At 45.7% G+C, this 15,303-nt stretch overlaps 1 protein-coding gene across 3 annotated transcripts in view; it reads right to left on the reverse strand.

The window, feature by feature from the left end:
- Positions 1-15,303, reverse strand: part of LOC121550041 (plexin-A4-like) — a 415,766-nt gene that overhangs the window by 101,862 nt on the left and 298,601 nt on the right. For all 3 annotated transcript variants that reach the window (XM_041862120.2, XM_045225661.1, XM_045225663.1), the window contains exons 7-9: positions 10,999-11,152; positions 6,482-6,581; positions 5,661-5,775 (exon numbers count right to left, since the gene is read on the reverse strand). In XM_041862120.2, coding sequence (XP_041718054.2) covers positions 5,661-5,775; positions 6,482-6,581; positions 10,999-11,152 — 369 coding nt within the window. The remainder of the gene's footprint in view (positions 1-5,660; positions 5,776-6,481; positions 6,582-10,998; positions 11,153-15,303) is intronic.

Genomic DNA, 15,303 nt, shown 5'->3' on the forward strand with positions numbered 1-15,303 from the left:
TTATGCTAGTACGGGTAGTCAACGGTGTTTTGAGTGTGGGGATGTTGGTCATAAGCGACATGCTTGCCCGAAAAGGGAGAAGGCAGAGGGAGGGGCGCAGGTGGTCCTCGTAACGCCTGGGCCCACTGATGTAGGAAGAGGTGGGCTGACAGTGGTAGAGCAGCCACACGCATCTGTTGCTGAGGAACAAGTTGTCCGTGTTGAGGGCACAGAGGTGCAACTTGTACCAGAGGGAAATGTTATGCAGCAGAAAAAAATTGTTGTAGAAGGTAAGGATGGATCTGAAGGGCCATTTCCTCAGACTGGTGAGGAGGTGCCCAGTACGAGTGCTGTGGTACAGGAGGGGGTACATGTGGAGCTAATCTCCCAGGTAGTGGAGGAGATGCCCACTACAAGTAATGGGTTACAGGAGAGGGTTCATGTGGAGCTAATCTCCCAGGTAGTGGAGGAGATGCCCACTATGAGTGCTGGGGGTACAGGGGGGCTAGTCTCCCAGGTAGTGGAGGAGATGCCCACTATGAGTGCTGGGGTACAGGGGGCTAGTCTCCCAGGTAGTGGAGGAGATGCCCACTACGAGTAATGGGGTTCAGGTGGGGCTAGTCTCCCAGGTAGTGGAGGAGATGCCCACTACGAGTAATGGGGTTCAGGTGGGGCTAGTCTCCCAGGTAGTGGAGGAGATGCCTGGTACGAGTGATGGGGTGCAAGTGGGGAGTGTTGAAAGGGATGTGGTAGAGGGGAGTCAGTGGTCTGTGGCCTCAGTTGAGGAGGATCAGGAGAAGGATATGGATATCTCTCTTGATACGATATCAGCTGGTGAGGACTCAATTTACGATCTAGAGGAGGTAAATGGGTTTCTGGATCAGACTTTTGGGAAATCTGTCAAATTGGCAGATTATTTTGATGTTGATAAGTTTGTGAGGTCAGCTGTGATGTTACAGAAGACAGTGGGGTTAGACCATTTGAGTGAGAAGAAGCGGTTTCGCTTGAGGAAATGTGTTACTGCTGTTGCAGCAGCAAAAGGTGGTGGGAAACGTGGTCAGGTTAAGAGGAAATTTAAATAATGATGATGATTATGCCTCATAGGGTGTTCTATTCTCTTTGTCTGGTTTCTCTGTGGTATCTTCTGCTTTTCCTTTTTCTTTTCTATATGGAGGTACTAAGGGTAGGTTCTCTCAATATTAATGGAGGAAGGGACAGGAATAAGAGGGCTTGGGTATTAGAAGTAATAAAACAGAAAAGGCTTAATGTAGTTTTCCTACAGGAGACACATAGTGATGAGGAAAATGAGGTTGACTGGGGTATGTGGTGGGAGGGGCAGCATATACTCAGTCATGGTACTAATTTCAGTGCTGGGGTGGCAATCTTGTTTTCTTCAGGCTTAGGGGTGACTGTGGTATCTACAACAGAGATTGTCAAGGGTCGGGTTTTATTGGTCAAGGTGGATGTTATGGGGTTTTTGTTTGTTTTTTTGAATGTTTATGCTCCTAATGAGGGTACAGAGTGTATTACTGGTTTTGATAAAATAAAGGAAACCTTAAGACAGTGTGACCAAGAGGGGTGTATGGTTTTAGGGGGGACTGGAACTGTACAGTGGATTTTACTGTTGATCGCACCGCTGAAGAACCTCACCTGCGGTCAGCAATTTGTCTGTCTGGTCTATTAACTGAGTTTGAGCTTTCTGATGTGTGGAGAGTAAGGAATGCAAAAGTTAGGCAGTACACATGGCTAAAAGTTAATGAAGGTCATGTCAGTGCAGCAAGGTTAGACAGGTTGTATGTATCTGAGCAATACTGTAGTAGGGTTGGAAGGTGTGACATTACTCCTGTGGGTTTCTCTGATCACCATATTGTCACTGTTGATATTCACTTGTCCTGTCCACGAAGGTCATCATCTTATTGGTATTTTAATGTTAAATTGTTACATGATGTCATGTTTTGTGAAAGGTTTTTGTTGTTTTGGGAAAAATGGAGGGTTACAAAAGGGAATTTTGAGTCCTTGAGACAATGGTGGGAGGTTGGGAAGGCCCAAATACGATTATTTTGTCAACAGTATACTGCTCTGTCTCGAATTGAAGTTAAAGAGACTATCAGGGCCCTTGAACAGGACATTAAATCTATTGAATTGAAGTTGCTCACTCAGAATGACCCCGGACTAGTCATGAACTTACAGGACAAGAAACATGAATTGAGGTCGTTTCTGCATGAAAGAGTGAAGGGTGCCTTGATTAGGTCTCGTTTCGCTTCCCTCAAGGATTATTATAAACTTGTCAACAATATTGATCTATTTATGAGTATATGGGGTATTCAGAGGCTGTTGTGTTCAGTTACTGTGGAGGAGGAATTGGAGTTGTGTTTTTAATTGATGTGTAAATACGGTCTTGTATGAGTATTTGTGTGGTGGGCTCCCAGACCAATAAAGATTAATTAAAACTCAAACTCTCTCTCTCTCTCTCTCTCTCTCTCTCTCTCTCTCTCAATTGCTCTCTCTCTCTCTCTCTCTCTCTCTCTCTCTCTCTCTCTCTCTCTCTCTCTCTCTCTCTCTCTCTCTCTCTCTCTCTCTCTCTCTCTCAATTGCTCTCTCTCTCTCTCTCTCTCTCTCTCTCTCTCTCAATTGCTCTCTCTCTCTCTGTCTCTCTCTCTCTCTCTCTCTCTACGTATCTCCCCTCCCTCTGTCTCTCTCCCTCCCTCTGTCTCTCTCCCTCTCTCTGTCTCCCTCCCTCCCTCCCTCCCTCCCTCCATCTCTCTGCCTGGCTCTGTCTCTCTTCCTTCTGGAGCCAAGTCTCTGTTCCATTTTCATGCCTGTTCTTTCTGCTGTCTCCCTGGCATTCATCCTGACAATATCGGTCAGTCCCCTTGTTCTTTGTTTGAGCTTTTAGCATTTAACATTTCTTAATATCCCCACTTCACTTTAAGCATTTAACATTTCTTAATATCCCCACTTCACATTGAGCATTTAACATTTCTTAATAATAATAATAATAATAATATGCCATTTAGCAGACGCTTTTATCCAAAGCGACTTACAGTCGTGCGTGCATACATTTTTGTGTATGGGTGGTCCCGGGGATCGAACCCACTACCTTGGCGTTACAAGCGCCGTGCTCTACCAGCTGAGCTACAGAGATGTACTTAATATCCCCACTTCACTTTTAGCTTTTAACATTTCTTAATATCCCCACTTCACTTTTAGCTTTTAACATTTCTTAATATCCCCACTTCACTTTTAGCATTTGTTTTGGTCTTTTATTCCTTTAACACCCATTCTTTTCACATTTACAGTTTTTTTTAATGGTCGTGGTCTGGTTACGGTTGGGACTGCCAATGCCTTTGGAACTAGTGCCAATTACACGTGTCAATGAACGTCTCTTAATAGCTTCATCTAATTCACCAGATCGATGCTGACAAACTCCCGCTCTGATCAAGCTCGTTAGGGGCCCTTTTGGCCAGGAAATCAACCTTGAGGACTTTGATAGGTTTTAATATCATTAATACATATTTCATGGGTTTTCATGTCCCCCAGGGAGGTTGTGGGTAGAGGTTCCTCTGATGTGGAGACACGTGTGATGTTGTAGCATAACGCCACATGCAGACTGGGGGGTAAGACAGGAGGGATGGAGGGAGAGAAGGATTTGATGCCCCCTTTGTTCTCCTCAGACAAGCCCAGAAGACATACAGTAGATCAAATGGTCCAATGTTGGGACAATAAAGCTTTTCTGAATTTGAATATACACTAGTAGCTACGGATGCACACAAATAGTGTTTATTCACATAACAAACAACATATCTGGGAGAGGGGAGCGTGTTCATGGTTTAGATTAGTGAGTTTTTAGGTGGGGCTGTCAGGGGCCATGTTGGATTGACATCATTTTCCATGTCAACAACATGAGCTGAAAGCAATCTAAATATGTATTTCCCCAAGACACCAGAGAGAAAAATGGAGTTCGCTGGGCAACGCATCATCACGTTATAGTCTGAGCAGCTCCTGACCGCCTGCTCCCGTCGGTTACCCAATGACAACAAAGCACGCCGTGGTCTCCAACCTAGCTAGCTTTAGTGATCTACTTTTGTGCATACTAACAGGGGGCTCAGTCAGCAGGAGGCCTCTGCATCACGTCAGTCATTACAAAGCATCAGCGGATTACCCAGATCGACTTCCTGAAATCCCTTAATTGGAATAATATAGTGAAATTAATCTATCCCAGGGTCGCCGCGAGGGGCCGTCCCATTTGTCTGAGCTAAGTTGACGTGTCATTGTCTTCTGCTAGGAGCGGTGGAGGGTTGGGGGAGTGTGTGTGTACGTGTGTGTGTGAGCGTGAGTTTATGTGTCTATGCGTGCGTGCCCCCGTGCATGCGAGGCAAATCCATTCATTCGCAGTGACGTTCAATGTGGCAACAATCTCCGACCCCCAATCCCAAGGTTAATTAAATCCAAATTAAGCTCATTAGGCAGACAGAAACACCTGCTTTTTAAAACAACAGTCAAACAAAAACTAATGCTAAATTCCACCAGCTTTATTTGGGAGCTGGGTTTTTTATCGGTCAACACAATGAGAAGAATCCTACTATTATCCCTGGGTCAATATTGACCACCAACACAAGTGTTAATTGGATACTCAAACGCCTAGCTAAGTCTCGCCTACTCTTGGAGCAGCTCTACCATAAAGTTCAAAGAGATAATGAAAATCTAATTATAATTGTTTTATGCCAGCTACGTTTATACAAGTTGAATGGCTTGAGGGACATATGGTGGCCTAATGTGGAATTCTACATAATGGAGCAGAAAGCTAATAAAAAGAGGAATACCATCTCTGAGCTTGTTCCTGATTGTCATAGAGCGCCTGGCAACAGACATCAAGACAGGGATCTTCATCATGGATGCCCTGAAGGACAGATTAACTATACAGTTCCTCCCCATGCTACCCCCCTGCTATACCTACTTTCAACACCCCCCAACCCATACAAACACATGCACACACACACACACACACACACACACTCACACACACTCACACCCCCAAAAACACACAAACACACACCCTCAAGGACGGTATGGTGCCAGGGAGAGAATCCAGGCCTGTTTGTAGCTCATCAAGCTTTTTTTTATTATTTTTTTATTTCACCTTTATTTAACCAGGTAAACCAGTTGAGAACAAGTTCTCATTTACAACTGCGACCTGGCCAAGATAAAGCCAAGAGGAGAGGAGAGAGGAGTAGGAGTACACAGTAAAGATGTCTAATTACAGTGAGTCCTGCTTCAAGGGGAATAGGCCAGTGCCAATACTATTGATAATTCACATGAAATAAGCTGTCATTGGGAATAGGGCTGGGAAAGGGAAAGGTTTCATTTTTATTAGATTTGGTGGGTCTTTAATCATCTTGTCGGGTGAGGAGGATAAGCATAGAAATCCTGAGCCAGATATATCAGATTAAGTATGCTACTGTAGCTGACTCCATTACTTTAAATGATGTATGTATGTATGAAGTATGAACCTATCATAAGTACTGTATGTATGATGGTTTATAATGATATGATCACTCAGCTTATATTATTAAAGATATTCACAAGTGAACCAATGAGGACGCCACATCCTGAATCTCAATAGCCAATGAGACATCAGAATCAACTAACGTTTACCCTTGACCCCTGACCTCTGAAATTACCTCTGGCTTCTTGACGCGTCCCTCCTGGAAGGAGCAGGTGCGTGGATCGTGGGTGCAGTCGTGTCTGTATTTACACCAGTGGCACTGGTAGGGGCTTCTCACACATGACAAACACCTGGATACAGGGAGAGAGGAGAGAGGCGAGAGGCGAGAGGAGAGAGGAGAGAGGAGAGAGGAGAGAGGAGAGAGGAGAGAGGAGAAGGAGAGAGCAGAGAGGAGAGAGGAGTAGGAGAGATGAGAGAGGAGTAGGAGAGAGGAGAGAGGAGAGAGGAGAAGGAGAAGGAGTAGGAGAGAGGAGAGAGGAGAGAGGAGAGAGGAGAGAGGAGAGAGGAGAGGAGAGAGGAGAGAGGAGTAGGAGAGATGAGAGAGGAGTAGGAGAGAGGAGTAGGAGAGAGGAGAGAGGAGAAATGAGAGAGGAGAGAGGAGAGGAGAGAGGAGAGAGGAGAGAGGAGAGAGGAGAGAGGAGAGAGGAGAGAGGAGAGAGGAGAGAGGAGTAGGAGAGAGGAGAGAGGAGAAGGAGAGAGGAGAGAGGAGAGAGGAGAGAGGAGAGAGAGGAGAGGGAGAGTGAGGAACAGGAGAGCGTAATAATGGCACAAAATTGCCAATCATAGCAAACAACTACAGATAAGCTAATCATATCCCAAACAAACATGATCTGGTGAGTATAAATCCTATTTCTACACTATGTCACTATGACATTATTATTTAGCTATTGGTATCAAACATCAATTACATGCATTAAGTTTATAATGACCTTTTCAACACTTCCTTTTATAAGCCTGTAATTCTGACTGTAACTGAGACTAGGCATGTAGACTTACGACTTGTGGACGCTGCAGTTGTAGAAGACAAAGCTGGTGTTGGCGAAGACCAGGCCCGTCTCCTTGGACTTGAGGTAGAGCTGAACTATCTGGTGATCACCTGGAGGGAGGGAGGGAGCATACAGAGAAAAACACTATGAGCAGGGTTGGACCACTCTAACATATTAGATAACCTGGTATGTATTCACTAGGAACCAAACAGAAGCAAACAGAAGCAAACAGAAGCAAATGGAACAAAACGGGGAGAGACCTACCTGAATTTGTCCTATAGAAACTCTTGTTTTTGTTGCAAAACGTTTTTCAACTGTTTGCAACGGTGTGCACTAATGATTACAACCCAGAGCTCCTCACCCAATGGGAGGGGCTGACTGATCCTATGTTTATATATACTATATCAGAGGTGTACTAACTCTAGGATATCTAAGCTGAATTACATATCTACTATATCAGAGATGTACCGACTCTAGGATATCTAGGCTGAATTACATATCTACTATATCAGAGATGTACCGACTCTAGGATATCTAGGCTGAATTACATATCTACTATATCAGAGATGTACCGACTCTAGGATATCTAGGCTGAATTACATATCTACTATATCAGAGATGTACCGACTCTAGGATATCTAGGCTGAATTACATATCTACTATATCAGAGATGTACCGACTCTAGGATATCTAGGCTGAATTACATATCTACTATATCAGAGATGTACCGACTCTAGGATATCTAGGCTGAATTACATATCTACTATATCAGAGATGTACCGACTCTAGGATATCTAGGCTGAATTACATATCTACTATATCAGAGATGTACCGACTCTAGGATATCTAGGCTGAATTACATATCTACTATATCAGAGATGTACTGATTCTAGGATCTCTAGTCTGAATGCACTTTTAGCTTGAACTTCTGCAAAAAATCTTCCATTGAGGGAAAAGCCTAAAAGTTTCCCATCATAGGCTTGAGGCCTTCTCTGATAGCAGAGCACAAGTTTGTATTGGGTCAAGTCTCATTCTCGCAGACTGTAGAACACTTATACAATACAAGTCACCCCAGCAAATCCCCAGAGATGAAAACATCTACCACACTGGCGTACCACAAGGTGGGGGGGCGCACAAGCTCTGGGGGCCCATGTGCCTGTCATCGATGTCATTTAAAAAAAATAGAATAAATCATTTTGACTGTATCCCTCCAAAAAGTAATTCATTCATAAACCTTTTAAATTTCCATATGTACTAGGAAGCTACGTGTCTGTTTCTCGGGCTTCAGGAATAAGGCTGAAAAAGTGTCCCAGGTCTTGAAAAATAAAAGATTTAACTGATTGAAAGTATAAGGGGTTATTGGCGAACAAATGGTCAAGGCTACGACGGCACCAGTGCAATGAGTGGAGCTTACTCAGGTGTTCAAAAACTCATATTAGACCGAGAGCCTAATTCTTCTTAGGTAGTTCTTTATGAGTTTTAGTTTAGAAAATGATCTCTCCGCAGAAGAGACAGTTACAAGGAATGTAAAAACTGCTTGATTGTCGTAGCAACATCTGGGAAACTGGGCAGAAGGGAGGAGTGCTTCAAATACAGCAGTTCTGCAACATCTTTAATTGAGCCTCTCATTCTCCTTAATTGCCGGCCTCAACACGTTACGAAAGAGATTAACTGTATAGGAAGCTCTGGGGACAGGTCATCTGGATACAGAACAGACAATAAATCGGAAGATGCAAACAGATTATCATATTTTGCGGACAACAGTTCTTGAGGGCTTGACCAAAAAAAGCGGTTTGCGATTTTCGTTCATACTGGTGAACCGGCGTTTGAGTTGTGTAGTTGAATATCAACAGTCCCTTATCTCTGGCATATCTTGGCCTGCATCATTCAAGACTAAGTTTAAATTGTGTGCAGCGCAATGGACATACAATGCACAATGTCTCAGGAAAGACTGTCTGGGTTGGCAATAGTATAGAAAACAGTCAGGCCCATAACATGGACCTACAGGCCGTGGTGAGGCAGAGAAACTGCATTTACGCCAATGATCTACCAGAAGTAAGTATTTTTGATAGGAAAGAGAGAGAGAGAGAGAGAGAGAGAGAGAGAGAGAGAGAGAGAGAGAGAGAGAGAGAGAGAGAGAGAGAGAGAGAGAGAGAGAGAGAGAGAGAAGAGAGCAGAGAGAGCAGAGGGACAGATGAAGAGAAAGAGAGGAACCTGTGTGTTAATAGAGGTGTCTGCTTCTGTCCTTCTGTCTGGCTTCCTAATGAAGGACTGACTCCATGTTTAATTCAACAGACACGGACATCTCCTCCCCCAAAGGCAGGAAGAGAAAATTGTCGTCTCTCTCTCCCTCTCTCTGTCGCTCCGGTCTTTGTCTCCGTTCCCTCTTTCTGTCCCTTTCTCTTCTCTCTGTCACTCCCGCTCTCTCTCTTTCCCTCTCTCCCTCTCTCCCTTTGTGTTGCTCCTGTCTTCCTATCCTCTCTCTCTCTCTCTCTCTCTCTCTCTCTCTCTCTCTCTCTCTCTCTCTCTCTCTCTCTCTCTCTCTCTCTCTCTCTCTCTCTCTCTCTCTCTCTCTCTCTCTCTCTCTCTCTCTCTCTCTCTCTTCTCTCTGTCACTCCCGCTCTCTCTCTTTCCCTCTCTCCCTTTGTGTTGCTCCTGTCTTCCTATCCCCCCTCTCTATCTCTCCCTCTCTCTCTCTCTCTTGCTCGCTCTGTCTCTCTAACAAAGGGGTGAATCGTTCATCAATCATTGTAAAGTGTGGCTGACAATGGATCTGTCCTAATTAGAGCACCTAAATGTTACCCTGATGCCTGCTAGGCTGCTATCACTACCTGTGTGTCTGTTTTGTGTGTGTGTGTGTGTGTGTGTGTGTGTGTGTGTGTGTGTGTGTGTGTGTGTGTGTGTGTGTGTGTGTGTGTGTGTGTGTGTAAGCGAGTCTGGGGTTTGGTGTGAAGGTGTGTGCACACACTGTGTAATAGCCCATGTACAGTGTAAGTGTCCCCCCCTCTGTACTGTAAGCAGGGGTTTAGTGTGTGTTAGGCCTCAGTGGGTCCCTCAGCCCTGTAATTTCATGGTGGCCTGGTTGCCCCTCTCCCTCTTCTCTCCTCCAATACTTATAGTGTTAATATTCGTACACAATCCCACCGTTGGGCTCTCACCCACCCGAGCCCGCTGCTATAAAGCCAGTCATCTGCTAATTCAGCTAGTGTATGGTTCTCCTAGTCTGCATCCCAAATGGCACCCTATTCCCTATGTAGTGCACTTCTTCTGACCAGGCTCTGGCCAAAGGCACTACATAGAGAAATGGGGGGTATTTGGGATGCAGCCCTAGCCTCAACGTCAACAATAAAACTCTCCATGTGAATGGCCTTTCTCTCTATTCTAAGGCCTTTAGTCCTTCACACCTTTAGATTATGGTAGCAGCTTTCTCTCCAGCTCCTATTCATTCGCTATGAAGACTGATGTTGTGAAAATGATTAAAAAGCCATTTGCTAAATGCGGTAAACAAATAAACATCTGTAGAGTATTGTAGGGGAAACAATTCAGGGGTGACCGTTTTTTCTTCTTCTTCTTTTCTCTTTAGCAGCATTAGCGTTAGCCAATGTGAAGCAGCAGCTAGCGTTAGCGCTCCCTTACTTCTTTTGAGGAGGCTTTAGCGTTAGCCAACGTGAAGCAGAAGCTAGTGTTAGCGCTCCCTTACTTCTTTTGAGGAGGCGTTAGCATAGCCAACGTGAAGCAGCAGCTAGCGTTAGCGCTTCCCTGCTTCTATTGAGGCGCGGCAGCGTCTTCATTATCTCCACATGGAGACGTCTGGGTATTATGAAAGATTACCAGTCCTCCAGACAGCCGCCCAGATGTGAGCACTTTTCAATTATACCCGGGCTAACCACGTCGAGGAGGAGAGAAGCGAGGGATGAGAGAGGGACAAAAAAAGAGTAGTGAAGGTGCTTTGTAACATCTTCTTTAGCTTATCTTGGAGAATGAATGCTGTCAGAAGTGTTTTTGTTTCCTCAGCTCGGTGGCAAAGGGATTCATTTTCAACCGCTCCTCCCCCTCACGTTGCCTTCTAAATGAGTCCCGGAGAGGTGGAGTGATCTGCCCGCGCTCAGGGCTGTTGGGGTCCCACATGTCTCTGTCGGTTCTGACTGCATACCTCCTCGGTGAGAGAGTAAATAAACCCTGATGCTCTGTAATGACTGTTGATTGGGTGAATAAACACGTCCTAGGGCGCTGCTCCGAGGGCTTCCGGGCTATGATGGGTAACGGGGAACGTAAGCCGTCATAACCCCAGGCCACACTGAGATCCAAATGAGCAGCAAATCAGTTCCTACATTTAGCAGGCATCTGGCTTAACGAGTTAGTGTTTTGGCTTCATACCTAACCTAGTTAGTGTTTTGGCTTCATCAGTAACACCTCCATTAGTATCAATACACTCATGTAACCCACGTTTAAAAAAATAACATACTCAAAAGAAAAACCGAGCTCTTTGATTGGTCTGTAATCAGTCAGCTATCTTATGCTACAGACCATTGTCTACGATGATGCGGGGCACCTCCTTCTCGGCAGGCGAGCTGCACTTGATGCGATTCCCCTCCACCAGACCGTCCATTTCAGCCAGGTCCTCAAAGGTACAGTTGACCCCTGCAGACAACTCTGGGACGTTATGGGCTTCCAGGATCAGCTGTGGAGAGAAGAGAGGGGGGGGTTACATATAGCATCAGGGGAGAAGAGCGGAGGAAAGGGAGGAGATTGAGTGGTCCCATGTGGCTCAGTCGGTAGAGCATGGCGCTTGCAACGCCAGGGCTGTGGGTTCGATTCCCACAGGGGATCAGTATGAAAATGTATGCTCTCACTACTGTAAGTCGCTTTGGATAAGAGCGTCTGCTAAATGATGAAAATAGAGTGAGAGTTAGTATAATTGGGAGATATTCTATTTGTAGAATTGAGCGATGGGATAGATTAATTTATAGTGTCATCTCACGGTGGAGGGATAGATGAGGGTGAGAGAGGAGAGCTGGGGGTAAGGATCCCCTGTAGACACACCATACCATGACAAAACCACAACATTGAGGGTTCAGTGAGTAGCAGTTCACCCTAAATCACTCCATCACACATCAGTACAGTTTCTGGTGTCCCAAATAGCACCTTAATCCCTATGTAGTGCATTACTGTTGACCAGGTGGCTCATAGGGCTCGGGTCAAAAGTAATGCACTATATAGGAAAAAGGGTGGCATTTGGGACGCACACTATATTAGCATATCACAACAGTCAACAGAAACATCAACATGACAGGAAGTCTTCAGAGAGACAGGAAGTCTTTCCTGTCCAGACGTCCAGAGGACCATCTACGGCTCTCATTGACTCACCCATCCATCAACTCATTCTGACACGAATGCCTTTTCAATGGACATGAAACAGCTCTGTGTTTTACAAAGCCTGCTGGCGACTCTTTGACTGTTTGTCATCTGGTGAACAGTTGGAGGCCAATGCCCTCCTTGCTCTGTCCCCCCAGGCTACCCACCATGCCCTGCGGCAGGCCGCGCAAATTTCACATCCCACTTCTACGAGTACATGTGCCCTGACACCAGGGTCAGACTGGGAGAAAAGACCAGGGAGAGAGAGGGAGAGGGAAGGAGGGAGGGGAGGAGAGAGGACATTAGGTATAGAGGGGGGCAGAAATGAAGGGAAGAAAGAGGCAGGATGAGAAAAGGAAGGAGAGAAAGAAAGAAATAAACAGTGAAAAAAGGATGCAAGCAGGCAGGAGGGAGGGACAGGCAGGAGGGGGGACAGGACAGGCAGGAGGGGGGAGGGACAGACAGGAGGGAGGGACAGGCAGGAGGGAGGGACAGGCAGGAGGTAGGGACAGGCAGGAGGGAGGGACAGGCAGGAGGGAGGGACAGGCAGGAGGGAGGGACAGGCGGGAAGGAGGGGACAGGCAGGAGGGAGGGACAGGAGGGAGGGAGGGACAGGCAGGAGGGAGGGACAGGCAGGAGGGAGGGACAGGCGGGAGAGAGGGACAGGCAGGAGGGAGGGACAGGCAGGAGGGAGGGGACAGGCAGGAGGGAGGGACAGACAGAAGGGAGGGACAGGCGGGAGGGAGGAACAGGCAGGATGGAGGGACAGGCGGGAGGGAGGGACAGGCAGGAGAGAGGGACAGGCAGGAGGGAGGGACAGGCAGAAGGGAGAGACAGGTGGGAGGGAGGGGACAAGCAGAAGGGAGGGACAGGCAGGAGGGAGGGACAGGCAGAAGGGAGGGACAGGCAGAAGGGAGGGAGAGAAGGATGTGATTGTAAGAAGAGAAGGATGCAGATTCCTCTTGTTGAGAGTGTTGCGTAAACTGCTCTCCTCTCTAAAGAGCAGAGGATGAGGGACTTGACAGACTTGACGGGTAGAAAAAGAAACTCCTTGAACAAGTGAGAAAGGAGGAGAGAAAATAGGGGGGGGACAGGTGAAGGGGGGTCAAGACCAAAATATTAATATTGATGGAAAGCACGCGTTGAGGTGGTAAAGAGAGGTGGCCTTGCATCCATTATGCTGTTGGCTGCAGCACATTTGTGATACGGCGCCAGAAAAGCTCCTTTATGGTGCGAGAAGGGCTGACCTGGACTGTTTTTATATTGCTGTTTAGTGTTTAATGAAAAGTGTTAGGCGGTCGCTCGGCACCGTACAGATACAGGAGCTTCCCTATTACTATAGAGGAGGCAACCGTCGCCAGGGTCGGAGACGCATCCCTCTTCCCATTTCATTTATTTTTCCTTTTAAAGAGGAATGTGGCGCACGTTTTCTTCAATTACATTTGGAGCAGTCTAACCCGAGCAGCCCGGGCCTAAACATGAATAGGAAAACAAGCTGTGTTCCGTGTCGAATCACACACGGAGAGAAATAGGTTCTCGCGTCTCTCCTTAATACACCGCGTCTCACGTGGAGGATATGATGTGAAAGATTGTATCGGCTTGGGTTGCCATGGTGACATAAAGAGGAGGATGGTGATCTGGTGTTGGTTCATTTAGATGCATACTGTATGTGCCTCCTTGATTTTTATGACTTTGGCAGATTATGAGAGCTGAATATAAGATGTATCATACTGTAATAATACATGGTTATCTTATGACTGTCATCCACTGAGAACAGAGTGGGAGATTCCATATGCCTATTGGAATCCTATTACAATGTGTGAATACATCTATTGTCACAAGCTGTGAGCATATTTGAATTCTCATTATAGTGAGAGACAAACAGCCTGGTGACAAGTCATTACCATCTCTCTTCCTTCTGGAGGCATGTGAATACAGACCTACAGCAATGTACTTGTAATAACACTAGCATACCTCCTCTGTGAAGCTATTAGGATGGTATTTTATCTCACCCGGGAGCGATCTGGTCAGTTTATTACTACCTGCTTTAGGAAGTCTTTATATGATGGATTTTATATCTACAGACAACAGCACCAGAGATAGTCTAAAACTAATGAGTGGCGCAGTGGTCTAAGGCACTGCATCGCAGTGCTAACTGTGCCACTAGAGATTCTGGTTCGTATCCAGGCTCTGTCGCAGCCGGCCGCGACCGGGCGGCGCACAATTGGCCCAGCGTCGTCCAGGGTAGGGGAGGGAATGGCCGGCAGGGATGTAGCTCAGTTGATAGAGCATGGCGTTTGCAACGCCAGGGTTGTGGGTTCGATTCCCACAGGGGGCCAGTATAAACAAATATGTATTCACTAACTGTAAGTCGCTCTGGATAAGAGCATCTGCTAAATGACTAAAATGTAAAAGCTAATGGGCAAATAAAGAAAATGCTTTTATGAGAGAAACTCTAGTTTCAATAGCCAAAACGCTCTACGCGTTGAGAGTCCTCTGTAGAGGGCTCCAGCTTATCTTTTCAAACAAATATTTAATAACTAAAAGGTCAAGGACTGGCCGTGCCTGCCCGCCCAGTCTGTCTGCCACGGTTCTCACCAATCAATTGGATGGGAGATCTGTTGCGTAGAGAAAGGTTAAACACTCTCAAAGCTCAAACTCCAAGGCAGTGTGTGTGTGTGTGTGTGTATACACACTCTCGCTCTCCATGAATATTATTATTATTATTATTATTATTATTACACCTACGGAGCTGAATGTTCAGACAGTGCCCTGAGAGTATTATCTGTGCATGACCTTACCATTCCTGATTTACGTTTGTATACTTGGCCAGTGGAGATTAAAAGCAATCTTATATCCCCATTACGTATAAAATGGGATTGAAATATGATACCGTAGATCAGTGGTATTCAAAGTCGGGGGGGAACTGCAGTGGGGTCATCAAAATCAAAATGAACCCCCACATTTTTGTTGGGGGGCTAAAATTAACAGTACAAAATTAACAGTACAGAATATTGAGAAAGATAATTTGAACAATTCAATTTGATTGAGTGAATGTATTTATTGGTTGATTTTCATTTTGATAACAGATGATAATGTAATGAATTACTTGTTGGTGTAAAAATCGAATTTAAGGTTGTGTCATTATTTTGGGGGTGGGGTCATGATTAATTATTACGAAAATAATTGGGTCCGTAGAAATTCCAGCTGAAAAAATGGGGTCCCAGCTGAAAACGTTTGAATACCACTGCTGTAGATGGACAGGTGGATGTTTTAAATGCAGTATATTGCATTTATTGGAGTAATGTTCTACACTCTAGTCCCACAGGGCACACAAATCCAGCCAAGCACATGTACATGGAATTTAGTTCCAAGCATGAACAAAGCTAAAGAAACCTGCTTCCCTCTAAATGAGGAGTCCACTTCCTATTCACCATAACCAGTTGGTGGTGGGTTTCAAAAGAGAGGGTTTGGCTA

This window comes from Coregonus clupeaformis, chromosome 2 (genome assembly GCF_020615455.1).
Source record: "Coregonus clupeaformis isolate EN_2021a chromosome 2, ASM2061545v1, whole genome shotgun sequence".
Taxonomy (NCBI): domain Eukaryota; kingdom Metazoa; phylum Chordata; class Actinopteri; order Salmoniformes; family Salmonidae; genus Coregonus; species Coregonus clupeaformis.